Source organism: Mesoplodon mirus (assembly GCF_964341445.2).
Source record: "Mesoplodon mirus genome assembly, chromosome: 18".
Lineage (NCBI taxonomy): Eukaryota > Metazoa > Chordata > Mammalia > Artiodactyla > Ziphiidae > Mesoplodon > Mesoplodon mirus.
This window is the reverse complement of record NC_138994.1, coordinates 10,061,187-10,088,275: the sequence shown is the minus strand read 5'-3', so window position 1 is coordinate 10,088,275 and position 27,089 is coordinate 10,061,187. Positions and strand designations below refer to the sequence as shown.

The 27,089-nt window shown below is 35.9% G+C and overlaps 2 protein-coding genes across 5 annotated transcripts in view; both read right to left on the bottom strand.

Moving 5' to 3' along the window:
- TANC2 (tetratricopeptide repeat, ankyrin repeat and coiled-coil containing 2) overlaps window positions 1–27,089 on the bottom strand; it is a 354,826-nt gene that overhangs the window by 132,420 nt on the left and 195,317 nt on the right. For all 4 annotated transcript variants that reach the window (XM_082602709.1, XM_082602710.1, XM_082602711.1 and 1 more), the window contains 2 exons: window positions 13,916–14,064; window positions 5,388–5,574 (listed from right to left, as the gene is read on the bottom strand). In XM_082602709.1, coding sequence (XP_082458835.1) covers window positions 5,388–5,574; window positions 13,916–14,064 — 336 coding nt within the window. The remainder of the gene's footprint in view (window positions 1–5,387; window positions 5,575–13,915; window positions 14,065–27,089) is intronic.
- On the bottom strand, window positions 16,719–17,351 carry LOC309793566 (large ribosomal subunit protein P1-like; the record flags this gene model as incomplete). The annotated part of the gene is made up of 1 exon (XM_082604150.1): window positions 16,719–17,351. The coding sequence occupies one exon, from the start codon at window positions 17,349–17,351 to the stop codon at window positions 16,971–16,973; it is 381 nt and encodes a 126-aa protein (XP_082460276.1). The 3' UTR covers window positions 16,719–16,970.

Here is a 27,089-nt window from a genome sequence, read left to right as displayed (position 1 = left end):
AATGCAGGGGACACAGGTTTGATCCCTGGTCCGGGAAGATCCCACATGCCATGGAGCAACTAAGCCCGTGCACCACAACTACTGAGCCTGTGCTCTAGAGCCTGCGAGCCAAAACTACTGAGCCCGAGTGCCACAACTACTGAAGCCCGCACGCCTAGAGCCCGTTCTCCGCAACAAGAGAAGCCACAGCAATATGAAGCCCACGCACTGCAATGAAGAGTAGCCCCCGCTCACCGCAACTAGAGAAAGCCCGTGTGCAGCAACGAAGACCCAGTGCAGCCAAAAATAATAAATAAACAAATAAATTTAAAAAAAAGGAAATTTAAAAAGAATTATACCCTTCCGAAAGGAACTGTGATCTCCAGATAAACAAAAGGCAAGAAACATGCCTAAATGGATCCATGCTTAAATTCATTTTGCTATGTAACACTATACCAAAATAGCCCATTATTAAAACTTAACATGAAAACTGAATAGGATATAAAAATGATGTATACCTCACGGAGTTTATGATTATCAAGATTTTTGTGACGCTATATAGGAGCTTATATATAAGCTAATAGGAGATTATATGTAGTTGGTGGTATCTAACTAGCCACATATATAAGACCATTATACCATTTAAGTTATACCAATAAAATAAAAGAGTAACAAATATGGGGGCTTCCCTGGTGGCACAGTGGTTGAGAGTCCGCCTGCTGATGCAGGGGACACGGGTTCGTGCCCCGGTCCAGGAAGATCCCACATGCCACGGAGCGGCTGGGCCTGTGAGCCATGGTCGCTGAACCTGCGCGTCCAGAGCCTGTGTCCGGAGTCTGTGCTCCGCAACGGTAGAGGCCACAACAGTGAGAGGCCCGTGTACCGCAAAAAAAAAAAAAAAAAAAAAAAAAGTGACAAATATGAAATTACATTGTAAATACCTGACAATCATGTCAGTGACATTTTACCACATATTTAAGAAAGGTTGTGAGTTTGAGGAAGGGAAGCTATGACTGGAACAGAGAATGCTTTCTGTGGTAAAAATTAAATTACATCTGGGGTGAATCTAGACCACATAAAATCTAAGAAGTTACAGTTATTTACAACCTTTTAGAATCTGAGAGAGGAATTTTTACATTAACAATACTTAAAAATTCAGGAACTCTGCATTTCTAGTATTCTGATTCTTATAACTAGAATTCTACATATTTTGGCATGCTGTAAGAGTGATACAGTAGGCATCACTAAAATTGATTGCTATAATTACAAAATGTAATCATAAGGAATTCACACTGAACTGACTGATATATAAACAAATCAAAAATAGATAATTTAAATTAATACATTTAATAACTTTTGTGCTTTTCGCTGACGGGGCAAGATTTAAATATGAAACACTAACAAACAACAGTCTATCTTGGAAGTTTTTGTTTGAAATAATATAAGCAATATTTAATTTGGAAAAGCAGATGTTTCTATAATCAGCAGGGAAAATACTTGAAACATATTTAACAGTTAAGGTAGGCTAGCCTTGAGATTTCCAAGGTAATAACAATATCTTTGACTATTATTACTTATGCCATATACAATTTTCTTCCAAATCAGACTGCAGTGAAAAAAAACTAAAGGGAAACAAGTCATTTCTCAAGATAAGCTGCTCACATATAATTTGATAATTACTCTATAGTCTTATGTAATTTTAGGAACAGATATTATTCTCTTTCTTCTCTCATTATTTTGCAAGTAAATCTGTTTCAGTATTTATACACATTAAAGAATGGAAGTTCATTATTCTTCAAATTAGCTCTCTTATCCACAAAGGCACTTATATTTACAAGGAACACAATTTTGGAAATTTATCAGAAAAAAAAATGAGGAACACTGCCTGCTATAAGTCAAAGCAGGATCTCATTTTTAATTTTCAGAACATTATGAACATTTATTCTGATCACTCACTGACATGTTAAGCTTCCACTTTGAAAGGTAACTACTTGTAAATGGATTTTATCCAATCTGTCAGCACCATGCCTTCTGCTTGGATGAATGTATTTCTAAAGCTATTTTTATGTATGGCAGAATAGATGATATGCAGTTACAGACACTCTAATAAGATTGAAAGAAGAACCTAGGAAGAGGTTTGGCTGGGATTATAAAAGTCACTGGGCCAAAATGAATCATAAAGAGAATTTAAGAGAATAAGATTAGTTGATGGAGAATTCTAATCTCTATTATTTATTAAAAATTTAATAAAGTTCCATCTTGTACCCAATGGTCACTCTAAACACTCTAAACACCTGTCAAAAAAGTAAAGTGCCAGGTCAGTCCTTTATGCCCTATCCTTCCACACTTAAGCTTTCTTTCCTTTGAGCACCTACTATGCTACCATATGTCAGTCACTGGACTAGGTGCTACAGATACGGATGAATAAGACACAATTTTGGCTAACAAGAAACAGTCTAGGGCCTCCCTGGTGGCGCAGTGGTTGAGAGTCCGCCTGCCGATGCAGGGGATACGGGTTCGTGCCCCGGTCTGGGAGGATCCCATATGCCGCGGAGCGGCTGGGCCCGTGAGCCATGGCCGCTGAGCCTGCGCGTCCGGAGCCTGTGCTCCGCAACGGGAGAGGCCACAACAGTGAGAGGCCCGCGTACGGAAAAAAAAAAAAAAAAAGAAACAGTCTAATGGTGAAAAGCAGGCTCCAAAAGTAATTATAATACCATGTGTTAAATGTAATGATACAGATATGCACAGGTATTACTGGGAACACGGAATAATAATATGTATTGGATAGGAGGTGGAGTGGAGAAGTGAAGAGAGGTGGTGGTAGTAGTGGTGACAGAATACTCAAGGTGAATCTTAAAAAAATATGTAGGAGTTAGTCAAATTTAAGAGGGAGAGAGGAGATTACAAGGCAGAATGCTCAATATGAGCAAAAGCATAGAGATGAAAAAATGAATGTGTCAGGTAACAACAAAATCTAAAGTTGCCAGAATAATATATACAAGGCCAGAAGTAGTGGGCTTGAAGGCTGGAGAAATTGGCTGCAGTCAGATCAGGAGAGCCTGGCCTTTATCTGCTAGGTAAATGGGAGCCAAAGGAGTGATCTGATCAGATTTGAATTTCAGGTAGTTCACTTCATCTTATAGATAACAGAATCAAAATAGTAATTGTTTTTCAGTTAATTCACTTTAGTGGCTGTGTGAAAAACAGACTTAGGACAAGGCAAAAAATGCAGAGAGAACAGTTAGATTTGTATTAATCTAGGTCTAAGATAATGCGGACTATCAAGGCAATGCTAGGAAAGATGAAAAAACAATACAGGGATGAGAAATACAGGGGAAGGAAGGTGGGAAGGACTCTCCTCTTGGCTTTCTAGCTTGGGTTCCTGGGTAGGTAGTGATGTCATTATAAGAGAATACTTTGGACAAGTTTTTGCAAATAAATTTGGAAGAGAAACTATTACTAAGGAAAACACATTCAGAAAGAAAAAGAAAAAATTTTAAGTCCTATAGTATTAAATACACTGAAATAGTAGTTTAAAAAATCGACATAAAGAAAATAACAGGTCTGAAATATTTTAACGGCAGGTTCTACTAAATAGTCCAGAAACAGGTAATTCCAATTTTCTATAAACTATTTCAGAGGTTAGGAAAAGAGGTCAATTTTCATCATATTTTATCTATCTATGTGTTTTATTTAGTTAAAATATTTAGCTATTTAATGATAATATCTTCATAATGACTTCTCATATAAAGTAATCACAAATTAGAAATTATTATGTTACATACTGAGGATATATAAAATTATTAGACATGAATCCTGCCTTTTAGGAGCTTTATAATACGTTTTAAAATCAGGAAATGTGAGTCCTCCAACTTTGTTCTCCATTTTCAAAATTGTTTTGATTATTTGGGGTCCTTTGAGATTTCACAAGAATTTCAGAATGGGTGTTTCTATTTCTGCAAAGAACATTGTTGGGATTATGATAGGGATTTCAATGATTCTGCAGATTGCTTTGAGAAATATTATCATTTTAACAATATCAGTCTTCCAATCCATGAACACAGGATATATTTCCAATTATTTAAGTCTTTTAAAATTTCTTTAGCAATGTTTTGTAGTGTTTAGTGTACATGCCTTTTGCCTCCTTGGTTAAATTTATTCCTAAGTATTTTATTCTTTTTGATGCTACTGTAATGGAATTGCTTTCTTTTATTATTTTTGGTTATCCATTGTTAGGGTATAGAAATGCAACTGGTTTTTTTTTTTTTTTTTTTTTTGTGGTAGGCGGGCCTCTCACTGTTGTGGCCTCTCCCATTGCAGAGCACAGGCTCCGGACGCACAGGCTCAGCGGCCATGGCTCATGGACTTAGCCGCTCCGCGGCATGTGGGATCTTCCCAGACTGGGGCACGAACCCGTGTCCCCTGCATCGGCAGGTGGACTCTCAACCACTGCGCCACCAGGGAAGCCCGCAACTGGTTTTTGTATGTTGATTTTGTATCCTGTAACTTTGCTGTAAAAATATTCTTTTTATCAACTCATTATTTATTTAAAGTGAATAAATTCACATGTTGATGTATATTCATTTAAGTACTAGAGATATGCTTAGTTGACATGGCATTAAAATATCTGCAGTAACATCTAAACAAATAAATATTTTGATTTGATAACCTTTAGAAGGAAGCCAAATGAGGAAAAAATATTTCATTGTCTTTATTCCTTTATCGTTTCCACTTTCCTAGCCTCTTCAGCTTCTGTCATTTGTTGACTAGCCTCTCCTCACCCCTTCCTTGAAACTTTTATCTTCCTTGGCACTGGTAACATTATACTGCCCCAATTTTTCTCCTATCTGTCTGACTACCCTTTTTCTGTATCTACTGGCTCATTCTCACACCTCTCACCCCCTGCTCAATTTGAACGTGCCCTAAGATTCTGTGCTCAGTCTTCTTTTCTTCTCTTTGCATTTCTTTGTCTTCAGATTCTTCTTTTCCCAAAACTTTGCTCACTTCCATGTGACTGACTCCCCTTAACAAGTATACAACAGGCAATAATACGAAGAACTGAGAACCACCAAGAAACTACTAGTTCAGTGAGGGATAAACATTTTCTGAACCACTTCTGTTGGTAGACAGATGATGCATGTGAATTTACAAGAAGAAGTAGAAAGAACTTTTTTCTATCAGATATTATCTTTAAAGGACTGGTTAAGCAGGGAGGGATACCTCTCATTTTGTTTACCCTTTATGTCTCTCTCCTGTATCATTAAAAAGAAAAGGACACATTTTATACATACACCTCAGTAACTCAAAAGCAGAATTTTTAAAAACCTTGAGCTTGTGTAATTATTTTAAAAAGAAAAAAAGACACAAAATGATTTCTTTTTTAATGATTAATATAAAAACCAACTTACCAATGATACCGCTATCTCTGCTTTCAAGGGTGGAGGTTGGACTAGTGACAGCCCCATAGCTGCCATCCTTGGCAGTTGCATTTGTACTGACTTGCGGGAGAGTGGAGCAGGGGCTACTGGCTGGTGGAGAGGCAGTGCTGCTAGTCAAGGTGGAACAGGGACTTATCCTCTGGGTGATTGCTGAGGTCTGAAAAATTGAAATGAAAAATGAGATAAACTTATCAGCTGTTAAAGTAAAATATATCTTATGGTAAAACACATGTTTTGATAAGAAAAAGAAAAAAATCCACATGCACAACTTTTACATCTATTAGGTTCTGTTTGTTTTTGCCTTCCGGGATAAAGCATTCTGTGTTCTATAATTAAGGTGAAACTTGATAAATTTAACATGAGCAGAGACTGGCCTGTTTTTCTGCCTAGGAAACTCACAGTGACAAGTGGTCTTTATCACTGCTATGAACTAATAGACGAATTTATTAATCACAAATTTTTCTTGCTATTTTCAATCGAAATTTTTCTGAAGGCTTGGAACTTTTTCTTGCTAATAATTTTCTTTGGATAGAAAAAAAATATCTCTGCAGCCAAGGGGAAATAAAAATAAAGTTCTTAATGCAAATAAATGGGGTTTTTTTGATACACACGTGGCTGCTCAGAGACAATAAATGAATGCAGAGAAAATGAGTTATCTAAAAGTTTGTCAAATAAAATAGATCAAACAATATTAATTTAATACAAAATGAAATAATTTCTCTGTAGAAACTGATTACAGACTGAGATCACTGAGTGATTCTTACACCTAAAGTTACCTCCTTTTCACATTTTTGATGGGAAGTAATGAATAATCACCAAAAAGACTGATGGTAGTATATTCGGGTTTACCTAATTTAATGATAATCGCTTTTCTTTAGCTCCTTCTACCCAAATAAATAAATGAAATAATGAATGAAAGTCTATGTTTTCTCACTCAAGAAATGTTATCCTACCCTGATACCAAAACCAGACAAAGATGTCACAAAGAAAGAAAACTACAGGCCAATATCACTGATGAACATAGATGCAAAAATCCTCAACAAAATACTAGCAAACAGAATCCAACAGCACATTAAAAGGATCATACACCATGATTAAGTGGGGTTTATCCCAGGAATGGAAGGATTCTTCAATATACACAAATCAATCAATGTGATAAACCATATTAACAAACTGAAGGAGAAAAACCATATGATCATCTGAATAGATGCAAAAAAGCGTTCGACAAAATCCAACACCCATTTATGATAAGAACCCTCCAGAAAGTAGGCATAGAGGGAACTCACCTCGCCATAATAAAGGCCATATATGACAAACCCACAGCCAACATCGTTCTCAATGGTGCAAAATGGAAACTATTTCCTCTAAGATCAGGAACAAGACAAGGTTGCCCACTCTCACCACTCTTATTCAACATAGTTTTGGAAGTTTTAGCCACAGAAATCAGAGAAGAAAAAGAAATAAAAGGAATCCAAATCGGAAAAGAAGAAGTAAAGCTGTCACTGTTTGCAGATGACATGATACTATACGTAGAGAATCCTAAAGATTCTACCAGAAAACTACTAGAGCTAATCAATGAATTTCGTAGAGTACCAGGATACAAAATTAATGCACTGAAATCTCTTGCATTCCTATATACTAATGATGAAAAATCTGAAAGAGATATTAAAGAAACACTCCCATTTACCACTGCAACAAAAAGAATAAAATACCTAGGAATAAACCTACCTAAGGAGACAAAAGACCTGTATGCAGAAAGCTATAAGACACCAATGAAAGAAATTAAAGATGATACAAACAGACAGAGAGATATACCATGTTCTTGGATTGGAAGAATCACACTGTGAAAATGACTATACTACCCAAAGCAATCTACAGATTCAGTACAATCCCTATCAAGCTACCAATGGCATTTTTCGCAGAACTAGAACAAAAAAATTCACGATTTGTGTGGAAATACCAAAGACCCCAAAGAGCCAAAGCAATCTTGAGAAAGAAAAATGGAGGTGGAGGAATTAGGCTCCCTGACTTCAGAGTATACTACAAAGCTACAGTCAGCAAGACAGTAATGGTACTGGCACAAAAAGAGAAATATAGATCAATGGAACAGGATAGAGAGCCCAGAGATAAACCCACACACATTTGGTCACTTTATTTTTCATAAAGGAGGCAAGAATATACAGTGGAGAAAAGACAGCCTCTTCAATAAGTGGTGCTGGGAAAACTGGACAGCTCGATGCAAAAGAATGAAATCAGAACACTCCCTAACACCATACACAAAAATAAACTCAAAATGGATTAAAGACCTAAATGTAAGGCCAGACACTATCAAAGTCTTAGAGGAAAACATAGGCAGAACACTCTATGACATAAATCACAGCAAGATACTTTTTGACCCACCTCCTAGTGAAATGGGAATAAAAACAAAAATAAACAAATGGGACCTAATGAAACCTAAAGGCTTTTGCAAAGGAAACCATAAACAAGATGGAAAGACAACCCTCAGAATGGGAGAAAATATTTGCAAATGAAGCAACTGACAAAGGATTAGTCTCCAAAATTTACAAGCAGCTCATGCAGCTCAATATCAAAAAAACAAACAACCCAATCCAAAAATGGGCAGAAGACCTAAACAGACATCTCTCCAAAGAAGATATACAGATTGCCAACAAACACATGAAAGGATGCTCAACATCACTAATCATTAGAGAAACGCAAATCAAAACTACAATGAGGTTATCACCTCACACCAGTAAGAATGGCCATCATTAAAAAATCTACAAACAATAAATGCTGGAGAGGGTGTGGAGAAAAGGGAACCCTCTTTCACTGTTGGTGGGAATGTAAATTGATACAGCCACTATGGAGAGCAGTATGGAGGTTCCTTAAAAAACTAAAAATAGAACTACCATACGACCCAGCAATCCCACTACTGGGCATATACCCTGAGAAAACCATAATTCAAAAAGAATCATGTACCACAATATTCATTGCAGCACTATTTACAATAGCCAGGACATGGAAGCAACCTAAGTGTTCAGCAACAGATGAATGGATAAGGAAGATGTGGCACATATATACAATGGAATATTACTCAGCCATAAAAAGAAATGAAACTGAGTTATTTGTAGTGAGGTGGATGGACCTAGAGACTGTCATACAGAGTGAAGTAAGTCAGAAAGAGAAAAACAAATACCGTATGCTAACACACATATATGGAATCTAAAAAAAAAAAAAAAAAAAAAGGTTCTGAAGAACCTAGGGCCAGGACAGGAATAAAGACGCAGATGTAGAGAATGGACTTGAGGACATGGGGAGGGGGAAGGGTAAACTGGGATAAAGTGAGAGAGTGGCATGAACATATATACACTACCAAATGCAAAATAGATAGCTATTGGGAAGCAGCTGTACAGCACAGGGAGATCAGCTCAGTGCTTTGTGACCCCCTAAAGGGGTGGGATAGGGAGGGTGGGAGGGAGACACAAGAGGGAGGAGATATGGGGATATATGTATATGTAGAGCTGATTCACTTTGTTATAAAGCAGAACTAACACACCACTGTAAAGCAATTATACTCCAATAATGATGTTTAAAAAAAATGTTATCCTTTTCAAAACAGTAACTGATCAGTGGCAAAATTACTTGAAGGAGTACTAATGATAAATTTGACATCTTTAAATGTTAAATTAAATAAAAAGCATTTCAACTTTACATACAGAGTCTATTTATAATCTCTCTGCTAAAATTGAAGATTTACATTTTATAACTTGACTGGAAAATATGTTGATCACTGAATATGAGAATATTAAGGCTCTTTGACTTGTCCCCAAATGATTTCCAGATGCAATCTCTTATATTTAATTATCTGTGTTGAATCCAGGTTTTGATTTTAATTTAAATGCCATAACCAGGTCATAAAAGATACATTCAACTCAACCAAGCATAAATGACATTCTCAGAACCCTGCAACCAAGTAAATCTTTTCAATCATATGAATAATATTAGAAACTGATTTTTCTTAATAACACAATAAGCCCTCAAATCTATGCCATTTCTCTTCTATATGATTTTTCTCCAGAGGAGGGAGGAGTTTCAATTTCTTTGTAATTTCCTCTATTTCTATAAAATGATGTTGGTCTACCAGAGCAATGAATTTTTTTAAAACTGGGCTTGCAGTAGAATTTCCTGTGGAATGTAAAAAACAAATTCCCCTACAAAACTGACAGATACTGAACCCCACCCCAGTCTTACTGACTTAGAATCCTTCCTAGTTAGAATTTGGTATGGCAATTTTTAACTGCCTCATTCTCAGTTTAAGAAATATGTGGGTACTGTAATAGAATTGTATCAGAGTCTTGTACATTAGATATATCTATACTCAGTCATTCCATGTTGAAAAAGTTTCATTTGGGTATAAATCTATTACCTCTATAGCAACTAATTTCCATTTTTAGACAAGATTCTCAGTCGGTTCTTTGAGAAAGGAAACTGTATTATATGCATAATATAGCCAATGTGGAGGTTAGGCTCAAATGATGCATAATTTTTACTACAAGTTATTTTCTGGAAAATAAAGCATTTATCACAGACTGTATGCTTTAAAAGCTTTAACTGTAAAAGCAAAGCTTAAAGATCAAGCCATTCAGAAAGCAGAAAATTGTTCATGGCTTGTGAATTAAAAGGCAAGCCTTATGTTTATTTAAGGAGGCTAGTTAATGAGACATAGAAATCTCTTCTAGGCACAGAAAGACAACATTATCTACTCTCCATACTGCAGGCTAAAATGGACATCTAATTAAGCCGCTCCACTTCTAAAACCTTTCAGTGGTTTTCCCATTGATCTTTTAGTGGTCTCCAGAAGGATCCCAAACTCCCAATCGGATCTCTTCAAGGTTCTACAAATACACAAGGGAAGAATCTAATGATGGAATTTATAAGGTACATCCTAATACCCCAGAAACTACTGAGAGAAGAAAATATAGTGATCAGTTGAATATCACTTTCAATATGTTGTCCTTTGCAAAAAAAATGATATATGCTGACTTGCCTCTGCTGGATTTTGTCATTACTGGCACTATTCTGAGGACACCATTACTATAGGGTCTTTCTAAACAAAGCAATCTATCGTTGTCAGTACGCTGTTTAGTACAGAAGAAAGTCACTAAGTGAACATGACCTCCCAGTTCTTAATCATTTTCCTAAGACTAGAAATTCCAATGATCAATTCAGCCACTTTCTTCTGTGGTTCCAAGATAGTTTCATGGTATATTATATTCCAAGCGGGCTATCATGTAGCTTCATTATTAATATTTTACATTTGTTCAATGTTTCGTAGTTAAAAGTTTTTAAATGTTATAATTGATACTTCATTATCTCCTTATCAACCAAGTATGAGGCATAATAAATATTATTTCCCCATTTAAGAAATGTGAAAATGAAACTACCCTAAGTATGCAAGCTATGAAGCAATTTCCCCCAAATCATACAGTTCCTGCATACATTTACATACTAATTATATTGCATATATATCTTTTGTTTATATGACATTTTACAGCTTACGAAGTGATTTCATATTCATGATTTAACTTGATCTTCACAACAATCCTGTCATTATTTCATGCTATACTGGACCAGTATGGTGTAGCTATTAAGAACGTAAGTTGTAAAAGCAGACTGCCTGGATTTGAATACTATTCCATCACTTTCTGGCAGTGTGTTTCCACTTTTATTTACCTGAAAATTGAAATACAAATGAACCCTACAAATCTTCTACCTCCTGGTTCAGTGACTTTTCTATTATACTGTATCACTTTAATTACATTAAATCAATGATACTACTCATTTACTTATTTTATGATGAATTTATTCAGTAAATGCACAAAGCACGCTCTAATCTGAAATCTTTATTTACCATGACCAGGAAGGGGCTACCTGATTTCTAAATGAAGTCACAAGTCAGGTGACTTCATTTAGAAATTACTGCAACAGGCTGTGACATGAAGCATCTCAAAAGCAACCAAATATAAATTTTAGCACCTCAAGAAATGTAGCTTTTTAGAAACAACAGGGTCCTTGGCAAATTCTCAGATTGTAATGTCATGTTTCTTGGTCATTATTAGAACAGTCACATTTTAACCTGCTGTGAATATAAAGAGATAAAAAGTAAAATAGATATTTTATTTATACCAATTTAAATGAAGCCCTCAACATGTATCATGTCCATTTTTTATTCACAGATCACAGCATAGTGACATAGTTACAATGTAAATTAGTTAAAAAAAATTAATCCCTATCACCATGAAGCTTACATCCTTGTATGATATACAGACAACCCTCCCCACAACTAAATATATAATGTAATAAATTAATGATAAAAGCTATAAAAAAAATAAAGTGCCAGGATAAGGGGATACAGAGATGGGCAGGTGTCATTAGATAAAGTGATTAAGGAAGAGGCCTCTCGGAGGAGGTAACATTTGAGCACTGGATAAAGTAAGGAAGTGAGTTACGTGGGAAGAACATTCCAGTATAAATGAATGTTTTATGTGTTTGAGGAATGACAGGAAGGCCAGTGCTGCCGGCGAGCTGCAGGTGAAAGGGAGAGGGGTAGGAAATGATGTCGGAGAGGTAGCCCCTTGCTGGTCATGGTAAAGAGTTCAGATTTAATGTTAAATGTGGGGGAATATAGTGGGAGATTGAGAGAAGAGAAGTCAAAGGACCAGGTTCACATTTTACAAGGATCACGCTGGCTTCTGTGTAAACAGACTACAGGGGGCAAGAGTGGAAGCAGAGCCCTATTGGGAGGCCATTTATTCAGACAGTTAAGTATATATTGAGCACCTACTAATAGTAGACATTGTTCTAGGTGCAGAGGATACAGCCATAAATAGAACAGGCAAAAGTTCCAGCCTTCTAACCTTACATTCTAGGAGCTATTGTACTAGTCCAGGCAAGAGATGACAGTGACCTGGATTTAGGTGTACCAGTGGAAGTAATGAAAAGGGACCAGATTTAGCATACATTCTGAAGACAAAGCCTACATAATTTGCTGAAAGAGTGAATGTAGAGTGTGACAGAGTAAAGCCAAGAATGACTCCAGTGCTTTTATCTTATGCCTGTAGGTGATGCCACCTATTCAGACAGGAAACTCAGTAGAAGGAGCAGGTTCTGGGGAAAAATGCAAGAGTTCAGTTTTTTGACATGTTAAATTTGAGATGTATCTTGGACACATAGGTAGAAAAGGTAGTGTAGGCAGCTAGAAATACAGATCTAGAGTTAAGGGGAAAGGCAGGGCTAGAGATAGTTCAGGAGTTAAGACAGTATTTAAAGACATAAGAATGGAAGAGTTTCAATCTGATTAGAATCTCCAGGTATTTGAATTTTACAGAAACTGTCCACGTGATCAAATGTGCAGCCAGCAAAACCAATGACCTTAGGAGTGAGAATATAAAGAAAGGAAAAGTCTGAGGAGAGAGCTCTAGAACATCTGAGCATTAACCACATGATTGACAAATATATTCAAATAATCCTTGTACACTTTATGATGAAGCTAACATGTGACGTAGAATCTTCACCAACATTACTGAGAATACGCAATTTGAATTTAATTTGTCATCTTCTGAGTAAAATGGTTCACTACTGGACATTCATTTTAAAGATTAAGACCGCATAAATGAATCTGAGTCTAATACTTCTTTTGCTACATTTTAACTGAAAAGAATGGAATAGCCCAAAGAAAAAAGTCTATGAAATAATAATTTGTTCAAATTGCTGATATTTTTAACTTTCTGAGATAAATATCTAGATCATTAATTTTTCGGATTTTCTGCTTTTCTAATATATGTATCCAAAACTAAAGTTTTTTAAAGCATATTTTATATACTACAAGTTTTATTATATTTTGTTTTTTATTATTTCTGTTTAAAATATTTTCCAATTTCTTGTGATTTTCTGACTTAAAGGCTACTTAGGAGTGTACTAATATCCCATCACTTGGGGATTTTGATTTTCTGAGTTATCTTTTAGCTATAATTTTCTATGTTATTTTATAATTGATAATTCTACTATGGTCACAGTAATTGAAATCTTTTGACATTTGTTGAGATCTGTTCTATGGATCAGCATATTGTCAATTTGGCAAATAATCCATGTGTACCTGAAAACAATATGTATTCTGCAATTTGGGGGTGCAGTGCTCATATATATGTCTATTTTGTTTGTTGGCTGATTTACTTATTTATTTCTTCATTCATTCAATAAATAAGTCAAAACCCTAAAGTGGCTTTTTAAACTTAAGAAGGAAACTAAAAGATGCTCCAAAAAAAACCTGAAGAAATATAGTGATTATGGAAAATTAAGTTGTATCTCCAGGCCTCAAAAGGCATTCTATACTTGGGATTATTCTTCTCAGAACACTGACACCCTGCAACATTTTTCCTTTCCTGGTTATAATAGGCTGTTTCACCCATGTTTCACTAAGTTGATACGAAACAGTTTACCTGATTTTCATCCTGTACTTCCATGTTGTATTGGTCACCTGGCTGAACTTCCGTGACTTTCTCTCCAAGGAGGAAACCCAGACGAGTCATGAGTGTGTTTGCTGCCTCATCTACAGATGGAGGGGGACCAAGTTCTTGTTCAGCATCACCTATAACAGGAAGACATTGAAACACCTGAATCTATCAAAATAAAATGGCCAGTTTTGCAACTATTTTTACATTCAAGTTTGGTCATTTCTTTTGTTTTCACATTCTAAATGCAAAATTACTAGGTCCTTGACTAGAAGCTGATTTTTCCACTGTTACATATTATAATTGATAGTCTACTCAGTATCCTCAATATATTTACTTGAAACCCTTGAATTTGAGAGAATGTTTTTGTAACTCACTGAACAGAAGTTTCCCATTTCTTTGGCAGTTAGCCTTCCAATACAAGTCCTAGTCTTGGGATCTAGTCCTGGCCATAATCACCACCTTCATTCAGGTTCTTTTATCTCTTTTTTTCCTTACAGTTCATGTAAATATCCTTTTTTATTTTAAAATCAGTTCAAACTTACAAAAAAGTTTCAAGAACAGTACAAAGATCATTTTTTTCCTTAACCATTTGAAAATATAGATGTGATATCCCATCATGCCCAGACAGTATGCATTTCCTATAAACAAGCAATTCTCTTACATAACCACAGTACTAGCAGAGAAATCAGGAACCTAACATTTTACATTATTATGATCTCATCCACAGACCCCATTTAAGTTTTGATATTTATCCAGTAATGTCATTTCTAGCAAAAAGATCCAATTCAGGATTAAGCAACTGCACTGAGTTCTTAGTTCTCTTTGACTCCTTTAATCTCGAACAGTTCTTCAGTCTCATCTTAACTTTCATGATCTTGACACTTTTGAAGATTACAGGCCAGCTATTTTGCACAGTGTCCCTCAATTTGAAGTTATCTCATGATTTAATTCAGGTTATGCATTTTTGGCAGGACTATTGAAAAAGCAATGCTGTGTTAACTTTGATCACTTGGTTATGGCAGTGTTTGCCAGATATTTCCACTCTAAAATTATACTCTTTCTCTTTGTAATTAATAAGTATGTAATGAGGGGATACTTTGAAAGTATGTAAGTATACCATTCTTCAACAAACTTTTAAATTAAAAAAAAATTTTGTGATAAAAATACACGTAACAAAATTTGCCATTTTAACCTTTTTTTTTTTTTTTTGTGGTACGTGGGCCCTCTCACTGTTGTGGCCTCTCACATTGCGGAGCACAGGCTCTGGATGCGCAGGCTCAGCTGCCATGGCTCACGGGCCCAGCCGCTCCGCGGCATGTGGGATCCTCCGGGACCGAGGCACGAACCTGCAACCCCTGCATCAGCAGGCGGACTCTCAACCACTGCGCCACCAGGGAAGCCCCATTTTAACCATTTTTAAGTGTACGATTCCGTGGCATTAAGTACGTTCACAATGTTGTGCAACCATCTCCATTTTCAGAACTTTTTAATCATCCCCCAGAGAAACTCTGTATCCACTAAATAAAACTCCCCAATCTCCCCTCTTACTAGCCCCTAGTAACCTCTATTCTACTTTCTGTCTCTATGAATTTGCTTATTCTAGGTACCCCATATAAGTGGAATCACACAGTATTTGTCCTTTTATGTCTAACTTATCTCACTTTGCGAATTTTCAAGGTTCATCCTATGTTAGATCATGTATCAGAATTTCACTCCTTTTTATGACTGACTCCATTTTATGTACATACCACATTTAGTTTATCTATTCATCTGTCCATCAAGTTGGACACTTGAGCTGTTTCCATCTATTAGATATTATGAATAATGATAGTATGAACATTGGTGTACAAATAGCAGTCTGAATCTCTCCTCAGTAAACTTTTGCCCACTATTTTTAGCATCCATTAATGTTTCTTGGTAGAATTAATTACTATCATGCTTGCCAAACAGTGATATTTTCTAAATCCATCACTCTTCTATAGTTTAGTTTCTCTTCCTTTACCTATCTACCTACCTATCTGAACTCAGACTCCTATCTTACTCAATGAGTTATAACCTGTTACTATGATTATTTATTTTGATGCTCAAATTGTCCCAAAGTTGGCCATGTGAGCCCTTTCGATTTGGCTCCTGTAACCTTCTGATATATCCCTGTCATTTTCTGAGCACTACTTTGCTTTTTGGCATCAGATGTTCCAGGTTCATCTTGTACTTTCCCTGCCCTAGCCCTAGAATCAGTCCTTTTCCCAAGAAGAGTTTTTTTTTTTTTTTCCAGTGGGGAAAGGTATTTAGAATATCAGGTATGCTCATTGCGATCAGGATGTCACTGCCCCCCAAGTCCACTCCGTCGACAAAGTTAGGCAGTATGCTCATACACTTATATACATACACACAACTCTATATTCATTTTTATTTGTAAATCCATATACAAACATACACTCTAAATGTTCACAAAGATGCTCCAATTCCAATTCAATACCATAGGGTTAATTCTAGATTTCTTCCTTTCCAAAGTTATAACTCTGTTCTCCAATAGTGAAAAATCTGGTTCTCGTTTTCCTTATTTAATACTATACTTATTTAATCTATCCCCCTACATGTAACAAATCTCACCACTGCTCATTGACACCCTGCATACAGGTGCACTACTCACCCTGGTTGGGTTCCTACCCTATGCCAGATGGCCCTGAGCTATCATTTCCCCCATAGTCAGGGTCATTTTTTCAAAATAATTCATATACCATAAACTCTATCCTCTTAAAGTATACAGATCAATGGCTTTAGTCTCTTCATAAGTTTATGGAACCATCACCACTTTCTAATTTCAGAATACTTTCATCACTCCAAAAAGAAACCCCATTCAGGTTCATTTTTCTGCCCTGGAATTTAGACCCCTAAAATTCCTGATCTCTGGCATTCATTTTAATCCTGTGCTTCCAGACTGCTACACTCTTTCCATACAATTAGCTTTTAACTCAATTTTCTTTCTTTTTTCTTTTTAAAGAGCTCAGCTTTTTATTGAACGTGTTACTAAAGAGGTTTAGTCAAAAAGACCAAAGCCCATGTCACCATTAGACTCTTCAGATTCTTCTTTCTTTGCTTCCACTTTCTTCTCCTCAGCTGGGGCAACAGTGGTGGAGGGGGCAGGACCTCCTGCCGGTGCAGCCCCAGATGCTGGGGCAGGTCCACCTGCCCCGACATTGCAGACGAGGCTCCCGATGTTGACACCTGCCAAAGCCTTTGCAAACAAGCCTGGCCAGAAAAGTTCAACATTTACACTGGCTGCTTTAATGAGGGCATTGATCTTATCCTCAGTGACTGTCACCTCACTGTTGGGCAGGATGAGGGCTGAGTAGATGCAGGTGAGCTCTGAGTCGGAGGCCATGGTGCGGGCGAGTGCTAGGCAGGGGCTGCTGGGCATGGTGCAGTCACACCATGAAGTGAGGTGAGGGCCTACACCCCAACGTGGCACCTTAGCGGCAGCTGAGGAAAGCGTAATTTTCTTTCTATTTAGGCTGTTTTTCAGTGGTCACCAACTACAGGAATTATTCTTTTTCAAACCTTTTCACTGAGGGATGCTGAACAATGTCAGTATGAGGTTCTTCCTTGGGCTCAATTTATTTCCAAATAGAGAATTTATAGACATAAAAAATAGCCAGGGAACTCAAGATGATCTATTTTAAATGTGATGCAGAACTAATTTACCTAAACTGAATATCTCTTTACATTAACTTGATTCATTGTCAACATTTTTTCAGATTTTGTTTTATGTTCAGATGCATTCAGTCTAACCTGTTAACAATCCACAGTAGCACATACCCTATATAGGATATTACAAAAATCTTTTTTTTTTTTTTTTGGAGTCAGATATGTCCTTTCACCACAGCAAGAATTAACTAGAGTATCATATGGTTTGATGCTAAAATATAATAGCTTAATTTTTTAGGATATTCAGTGTTACACATTAAATCACTCCTAATGGCAAGAAAGTGAAGTTTATGTTCTTATTACTCAATTTAACACTTATCTTAACTTCTCTACTAAAGTCACAAGCTGCAGGCCAGAGGAAGGGACTACAGGTGTATCCTTGTATAGTATTATTGAACTCAAGTGCTCCATCTGTGGAAAATCTATATAGAATTCTCACTGAGGACTTCCCTGGTGGCACAGTGGTTAAGAATCTGCCTGCCACTGCAGGGGATATGGGTTCAAGCCCTGGTCTGGGAAGATCCCAGATGCCGTGGAGTAACTAAGCCTGCACACCAAAACTACTGAGCCCGTGAGCCACAATTACTGAGCCTGCATGCCACAACTACTGAAGCCCTTGCGCCTAAAGCCTGTGCTCCACAACAAGAGAAGCCACCACAATGAGAAGTCCGCACACCGCAATGAAGAGTAGCCCCCGCTCGCCACAACTAGAGAAAGTCCGTGCACAGCAACGAAGGCCCAATGCAGACAAAATAAATAATAAATAAATTAATTAATTAAAAAAGAAAGTGCCTAGACTGTCATTCAAACCTAATTCTACCAGCATTAAAGTCCCATAAAAAAAAAAGAATTATCATTGAAATTATGCCAGAGTAGAAAAACAGGATCTATATTCCCTTCCCTACTTCTCTGCAAGAGGCAACAAAAATGGATTTCTCTGCCACAGACCAGAAAGATATCCCAGGGGCTTTATTACCTCTATAATGTCCAACATTATAGACAGTTCCTTATCTCTCTACCTCTGCCCAACTATGACACTCTAACATAAAATCTCAGGAAAAAGCTGTGTTACAAATGCATGCAAATGCATCTTCAAAACAAGTACCCTAAATCTAAAAAATAATACAAATGAATGTATATACAAAACAGAAACAGAGTTACAGAGATAGAAAACAAACCTGTGGTTACCAAAGGGGAGAGGGAAGGGTGGAGGGACAAATTAGGGGTATAAGATTAACAGATACAAACTACTATATATAAGTAGATGAGCACCAAGGGTATACTATATAGCACAGGGAATTATACCCATTATCTTGTAATAATCTATAATGGAATATAATCTGCAAAAATACTGAATCATTATGCTGTACACCTGAAGCTTACACAATATTGTAAATCAACTATACTTCAATTAAAAACAAACAAATCCCCTATCCGTCATTCAAGCAAATTTCCACCTTTAAGCCCTTGCTATGAAGAATTTTTCATTTCGTTACCACAGTGTGTAGAATTTCTAAACTATTGAGTCAGCTATTTAGTATTATTAAAATTTATCAAAGTCTACTATGATAACAAGAATATTTATAGCATATGAAATTTGAAGTAAACAGTTTCAGGTTAAAATGCTAAGTGTAATTCTGAAGACATCTATAATAAAATGTAAACGTCTCTGACCTCTTTAAATTTCACAACATACTACTACACTATATACAAATGGCAGGCAAGAGGCTATAATTATATTATCATTTCATGCATTATTTGCAAAAGTCCAAATGTTACTCACTTAAGAAAGAGGCTGCGGAAAAGAAACCAAACTCTTCCTTTTTCTTCTAGGCTCTTATACTCATGTTACTCTTAGTCTTACTATATCACTCTATTTCTCTTAAGTGCTTTTTTTCCTAAATATTAGTTTCTTAAAAAGATACTAATATTCATTATTTTTCAGAAGTCTACAAGCTGATATACTTTATATACATTAAAGTATTTATGGGAGAAATGATATAATGACCAGGTTTTGCTGAAATTACTACAGAAAAAATGGAGAAGATATAGATAAAACAAAGTTGTCAAAATTATTGAAGCTAGGAAATGACTACATAGTAGTGTATTATTTTATTCTCTGTTTGTGAATGTTTGGAACTTGAGGAAAAAACTCTATGCAGGGAAGTTTCTTTTAAATAAATTAGCAGTTCTCAACTAGTGACAATTTTGCCCCCCAGGGAACGTTTGGCAATGAGTGGAGATATTTCTGGTTGTCACACTGCAGGGAGCGGTGCTGCTACTGGCATCTAGTAGGTAGAGGCCAGGGACTCTGCCAAACATCCTACAATACACAAGACAGCTCTCCACAATAAAGGATTATCTAGCCCCGAAAGTCATTAAACAGTATTGAGGTTGAGAAACCCTGAAACAGCTAGAATCAGCTTATCCTTTAAAATCTGTCAAATTGGATGAACTCTTAACACACAGTCAGTAGGAAAACCAGTGTCCAACCTGTTACTTCCAGGATTCTTAAATTACTTCAACTTCTAACTTACAATGAATTTTTAGTCTTTGGGCTCTTTCTTTCCTGAGTGTAGGGTCTGTTTTCTGCACTACTAGATTCTGCTGTAATCTTTTCAGTCTTCAATGAACCTTAGTCTTATGGTGGTGTGTGGACAGGACTTTACTGGGGTTACAGTGTGTTTGTTAAGGGTGGGGGATTATATCATGGCACAGAACAATTAAATGAAACTAAAACATATGATATATCTCAGATTTTCAGATTATCCTTTATTAATTATAATAACAGCTAGCACATATGGGGATTAATTATATGCCAGGTACTGTTTCTAAGTATTTTATATACATTAACTCTTTTAATGATCATAACCACCCTATGAGGTAGGCACATATCCCCTTTTTATGAATAAAGAAAGTGAAGCACAGAGGGATGAGTAACTTACCCAAATTCATAAGCTAATAAGTAGCTGATCCAGGAAATCTGGATCTAGAACTCAGGCTCTTAACCCCTAGGCTCTACTGTCAACCTTGATTCCAGTCTCTCACCATTTTGCTGGGCATCACTTCCTACCTCCCCTCTGCCCAGGGTATTTGTTCAAAACTCTCAAAATTTCTCTTAAATCCTCATACCAAATATTTTACCTATCTTTCTGTCTCATCCATGACCATCCAGGCGATGCGAAGAAGGTGTCATCTTCATAACCAAACACGCCCAATTAAGGTATGTCCCTAAACAAACACAGTACTTTTCTTGAGTGGAATTCTACTGTGACTCCTTTAATAATGATGAATTTGGAGTATGATACACAAAACAAGATGGCTAGTAGGTTGTTGGAAAATAATCATTGTGACACTATGATACACAAAATAAATCATATCATTCATACATTAGGTTGATTAAAACTCTTGAAACTTATCTTGGCTATTTGGGAGCAGTGTGTTTATGCAATAGGCTTTGCTCCAGAATACTGAATGAGGAATACAGCACCATAAAACTAAAGGATTCTTATGCTTGGATTTTTTTTCCACAGCAGAAGTGGTTATTGAATGTTTATCAAATGCCTTGTTTTAGCCTCTATGAAGAAAACTAGTTGTTTTTATTTCTCTTACAGCTATTAGTATGATGAACTATTTTAATGGATTTTGTAATTTTGAAAAGCTTTCATTAAAGTTAATAGGAATTATTATTAAACATTAAAAAAAATAAAGGATCTAAAATTCACATGGGAATGGAAAGGTCTAGGAATAGTAAAGAAAATGTGAAGAAGAATGACTGCTATTACTTAATATCAAGGTTTAATCTAATGCTAAAGTAATTAAGACAGAGTATGATTGGTACAAGCATAGATAAAATGACCAGGAGAACAGAATAAAGAATCCAGAAACATATCTATACATGTATAATCACCTTATTTGGACAGAGATGCCATTCCAATATTTTAGTAATCAAATGGCCTTTTCAATCATTGGTGATGGATCAATATGTATGAATAAAAATGAAACCGTCCCTACCTCATCCCATACAAAAAAATCAATTCCAGGTGGATAAAAGACCCAAATACAAAAGATAATACATTTTCTGGAAGATAGTCTAATAGAATATCTTCATGAACTAGGTCTAGGCAAAGATTTCTTAAACAGAATACAAAAAAGAAAAGATGGGTAAGTTTATTAATGGGAAAAACTTCTGTTCACCCAACACTCCATTAAAACATTAAAAAGGCAAGCCATAGAGTGGGAAAAATATCTTTAATTCATACATCCAACAAAGGACTTGTATTTAGAATATACAAAGAACTCGTACAAATCAATAAGAAAAATAAAGACAATATGATTAAAAGATGAACAACAGAAATTCCACATGGGAATTTACAAACTCCTGTTTTATACAAAATGTTCAACATTGTACAGAAATGAAAATCAAAACCACAATGAGATACCACTACGTATGTGTAGTGCAGGACAGCACACAAAAGAAACAAACCAAAAACACCTGATAATATGGGGTAAAAGGACAGTTAAATCCTGTTGTACTGGTGTGAATGTAAACTGGTAGCATCAAATTTGGAAAAAAATTTAGACTGGGGACTGAAACCCCACGACCCAGCAGGTCTACTACTAGGTATATACCGAAAGGAAAAGTACACTTAGGGGCATCAAAATAGATGTAACAGTCATAGAATTGTTCATAATAGCCAAAGCTGAAAATGCCCATCAACAGTAAACATACAATGAAACACGAAAGCAATGAAAGAGAATCTCACAAACATACTACTAAACAAAAGCAGACAGACTCAAAGGAGTACATACTAAATTACTTCATTTATATAAAGTTTGAAAACTGGTAAAAGAAATCATTGATAATGCAGTCAGAACAGTGGTCAAGCTTAGAGGGAGTGGATTATGATGCAGAGGAAACACGAGGAAAGGTTCTGAGGTGCTGGTAATGTTCTATGTCTTGATTTAGGTAGTGGTTATACAAGTGTGTTCACTTCTGAAAATTTCATAGAGCTGCATAATTATTATTTGTATACCTTTCTGTAATTATGTTGTATTTTAATTTTCAAAAATTACAGAAAATGTATTAAGGACATAGGACACTGGGTTTGAGAATGAAACAATATTCACAATACTTTTTTTTCCTCCAAGAAAGGAGTCTACAGCTATGAAAAACTAACTAATGTTATATATAATTAAAAATTGAGTGTAAAATAAAAAATTATCTGACCACTCCCCTCTTAACATCAGTTAACTTAAAGTGGAGCAATGACCTAAGGATAGAGAGAAGCCAGTATATATACAAGAAGTATTTTGTAAATTAAAGGAAGTAGTAGAGAGCACAGAGAAAGAAACAATTAAACTTGTTCTGGAAAGATGGAGGAAGAAAAGGAGGAAAGAAGGTTTTCTGCAGGAGGCCATACTTGTTTGATTTTTTTAACAGTAGAGTTAAGGAAAAAGAGCAGAGGGAGGAGCAATTTTCAGATTCAAATTCTGTAAGACTTACCAGTTCAACACAAATACAGAACTCTGAGATCAAAACTGAGTAATACAGCATATTTAGTATTGGTTTAAAAGAGTGTTTTAAGTTTCTTTCTGGAATAATAATATTGATAGTTGTACGACTGACTAGTAATAATAACTTATTGAGGCATTAATTACCGTCTGGTACTTTTCTAAGTGCTTTACATGTATTAAATCGTTCAATCTTCACAACACCTTCCTTACTGTACAGATAGTAAAAGTGAGGCACATATAGGTCAAGCTTTTGCTTGCCCACGGTTACACAGTTAGGCAAGTGACAGAGTCAATTTTGAAGTCCAGGCTGCCTGGCTGGTGGACTGATTATTTTGCCAGGAAATATGTGATTATTAAGTACAAATTGTTTAAATGGTTATTTTATTTATTAATGGGATACAGCAGAATAGCCACCATGGACAATACAAGAAAGCATGAATTAATTCAATAAATATTTACTAAGTACTTTCTGTGTGTCCAGCACTGTGTGAGGTATTAGATCACATTTATGAACAATGGGCACAGTCCCCATCCTTAAGGAGCTTATAGTCTTGTGGGGAAAAACGGAAAATAAATAATTTGATTGAATCATAGTAAATTAAACCCTGAGAAATATAATGCAGGCAAGAAATAGGATGCTGTAGAAAAGCAAATGCTGAATATTTCAGAATATTTTGGTGTTTTGATGACATCACTTTTCTTTTCAGAGATGGTTTATACTTTACAACATTTGCAAAAAGTATTTTTTACTCTAAGTAGCCAAACTGCAGAAGGATTAAACAATGATTAAAACTGTGCCAAGAAATGAATTCATTTCTTGGATACAATTAGCTAATGTATCCAAATCCCTAATCTGTATTCCTAACATGGCAGGCTACACATAGAACAGTTCCACAGATTCTCTTAATTCTCAGCATTCTCTTAGTATTTTCTCATCGGGCTGTTTACATTTTCCTTTATGATCTGTTAATTATAAACTGCTTGTTCTCATCTATTTCAAGACTCAGAAATTTGTACTACATTTAATCAAATAAAGAAATCCATGCTTTCTCTCCAACAGAGTTACAAAACCTATGATTAGCTTGGCCCAACTGCCAAAGCAAACCTGGTTATATTTTCATTTCTTAGTTCTTACACGGCCACCTAAATTTTTCCTTTTCTGATGAACACTGGAAATGGGTGACCGACAAAACCAGTGGCTGCAGTTTGCTGCAGGAAGTGCTAAAGCCGGCGTGGAGCTCTACCACGTCCTCCCCGCACTGAGCTTCTGATTGTGAGAGTCACTGCCAGTGATCCAGGGATCAAGAATCAAAGCAACAGCACTAGCCCATCTCTACTCATAGAGGCTGACCTGAAAGCATATTCCTACACTTCTTAGTTCCCTTGGGCATAACTGAAGAAGAGGTGGAGAAAATACATGACATGACTGTTGATACTGTGGGGTGGGTACATGGAAGGTTCTTTGGGTAGGTTTAAAACTTCACACAATGAAAGATGTTTTTGGCTTGGCCATGTGACTTTATTTGGACCGTGGAATGTTATGAGCAGAGGCTTGAACTGTGCCTGAGCAGTCGGGCTTGTGTTCTTGTGCTCTGGTGATCCACAAGGAGAAAGAGCTTCTCTCCAGTGGATGCCCCTTCACCCTGGGCCCTAGAATGAACACCCACAGGCCTGAGCCCAACTTGAACCCCAGAGCTGCTCAGCCAACCTGCAGCGTGAGACAGAGCTATCCCAACCCACACTTGCAAATCCATGACTAAAAAAAATTGCTTATTGTTTGGTTGCTCTAAATGTTAGGGTGGCTTGTTACACAGCATTATTATGAGCATTTAATTTTTAGGTACTTAATTTGATTCAAATGGAACCATAACTTATTAGTAGACCAAAATGAAACCCTGGTGATTTCTCTTACCATGTATTTTCTGTTCAATATAACCATTCTCTTACTCACCTTCATACCCACTCACTTCTAGCTGTCATCTTATTCCAGGATTCTATTCTATTTCTTACTCACCTATTGATCTTGTCTTTTTAAAGATGTAATTTACATACAATAAATTATATTCCAATAAAGTATGCAATTCAATGAATTTTGACAGATATATACATCTGTGAAACTACCACCAAAATCGAGATATAGAACATTTCTATCATCCCTAGAAGTTTCCTTAGGTCCCTTTGAAGTCAAACCCTCTCTCAAACCCTAGCCACAGGCAACCACTTTTTCTGTTATCAGAAACACAAACCACTGCTTTCTGTTATCTTAGTTTATATCTTCTATAATTTTATATAACTGGAATTAAATAGTATATTTTCTCTTTTGTCTGGCTTCTTTCGTTCGGTTTTTGAAATCTATCCATGTTTCAACAGTTTGTTTCTTTTTATAGCTGAGTAGTATTCCTTCGTATGGCTATACCACCTTTTTTTTCTTGCTGCTGATGAACACTGGGTTGTTTCATATACAATAGTTTTTTGGCTTTTATAATATGGAGAAACTATGAACATTCTTATAAAAGTCTTTTTGTGGATATATATTTTAACTTTTCTTGGACAAATACAAAGTTGTGTAATGGCTGGGTTATAAAGTTTAAACATTTAACTTTGTAAGAAATTGCCGGTTTCCAAAGAGATTGTTCAGTTTACACTCTCAAGGGGTGTGTAAGAGTTCTAGTTGCTCCATATCCTCGCTAACGCTTCGTATTGTGAGCCATTTTGATTTTAGCCATACCAATGGGTGCAGAGGTATCTCATGGTTTCACTTTGCATTCTCTGATGACTAAAGATATTCAACACCTTTTCATGTATTTACTGGCCATTCTTATATCTTCTTTTGTGAATGTTTCTCCAAATCTTCTGTACTTTAAAAAAATTAGGTTCTCTTCTTATTATTTGGAAGAGTTCTTTATATTGGATACAAATCTGTCAGACGTATGTATGCTAATATTCTTCCTGTTCTATGGCTTGACTTTTCCTTTTCTCAAAAGTCTCTTTTGAAAAACAAAAGCTTTACATTTAGATAAAGCCCAACTTTAAAATTTTTTCTTTTATAGCTCACACTTCTTTTGTCCTATCCAAGAAAACTCTGCCTACCTTAAGATTGCAAAGATTTGCTCCTAGCTCTTACATTTAGGTCTATGGTACTTTAAGTTAACTTTTGTGCATGGTATGATGTAAGCATTGACATTCACTTCCCCACTGAATTTCCCTGACACCTTTATTGAAGAATAATGGAAGTCCTTTAACTTTGCTGTTCTTTTGAAGAAGCACTGGGGCCACTCTAGGTCATCTGCATTCCTATAAAAAATTTTAAATCATGTAAATTTCTAAATTTATAATCATGTAAATCTTATAAATTTCTACAAACATTTTTTTCTTGGGATTGTAGTAAATCAAAATTGCTACTTTAGCAATACTGAATCTTCTAATCCATAAACGATATCTTCATTTATTTGGATCTTTATCTGAGCACTGTTTTATTTATAATTTTTAGTGTACATGTTTTGTTAAATTTATCCCTAAATATTTCATGATTTTGGATGTTATTATAAATGAAGTTGTTTTTAGATTTAATTTTCCAATTGTTCTTTGCTAGAATATAGAAATACTCCTGATTTTTATATACTGACCTCACTGTCCTTCTTTTATACTTACATAAATGCATTTATATAAATTATTGGAAATGTATCTTGCAAGTATTAGTCTGTGTTTGTGTATTGATCTGCTAGTATATAAACATATTTATATAACATAAAGGTAGTTAGAGTTGGGGTGGGAATCTCCATGTCCACATAGAACACTGACATATCGAGGCAGCTTATCAGAGGCTTGCTTTACACCAAATTTGGGAGAAACAATGATGAGACACTCAGGTATTAACTAGTTCTGGCATTAGGATTCTTAAACAGGAAAGGAAGACAGTCATAGACTATCTTCT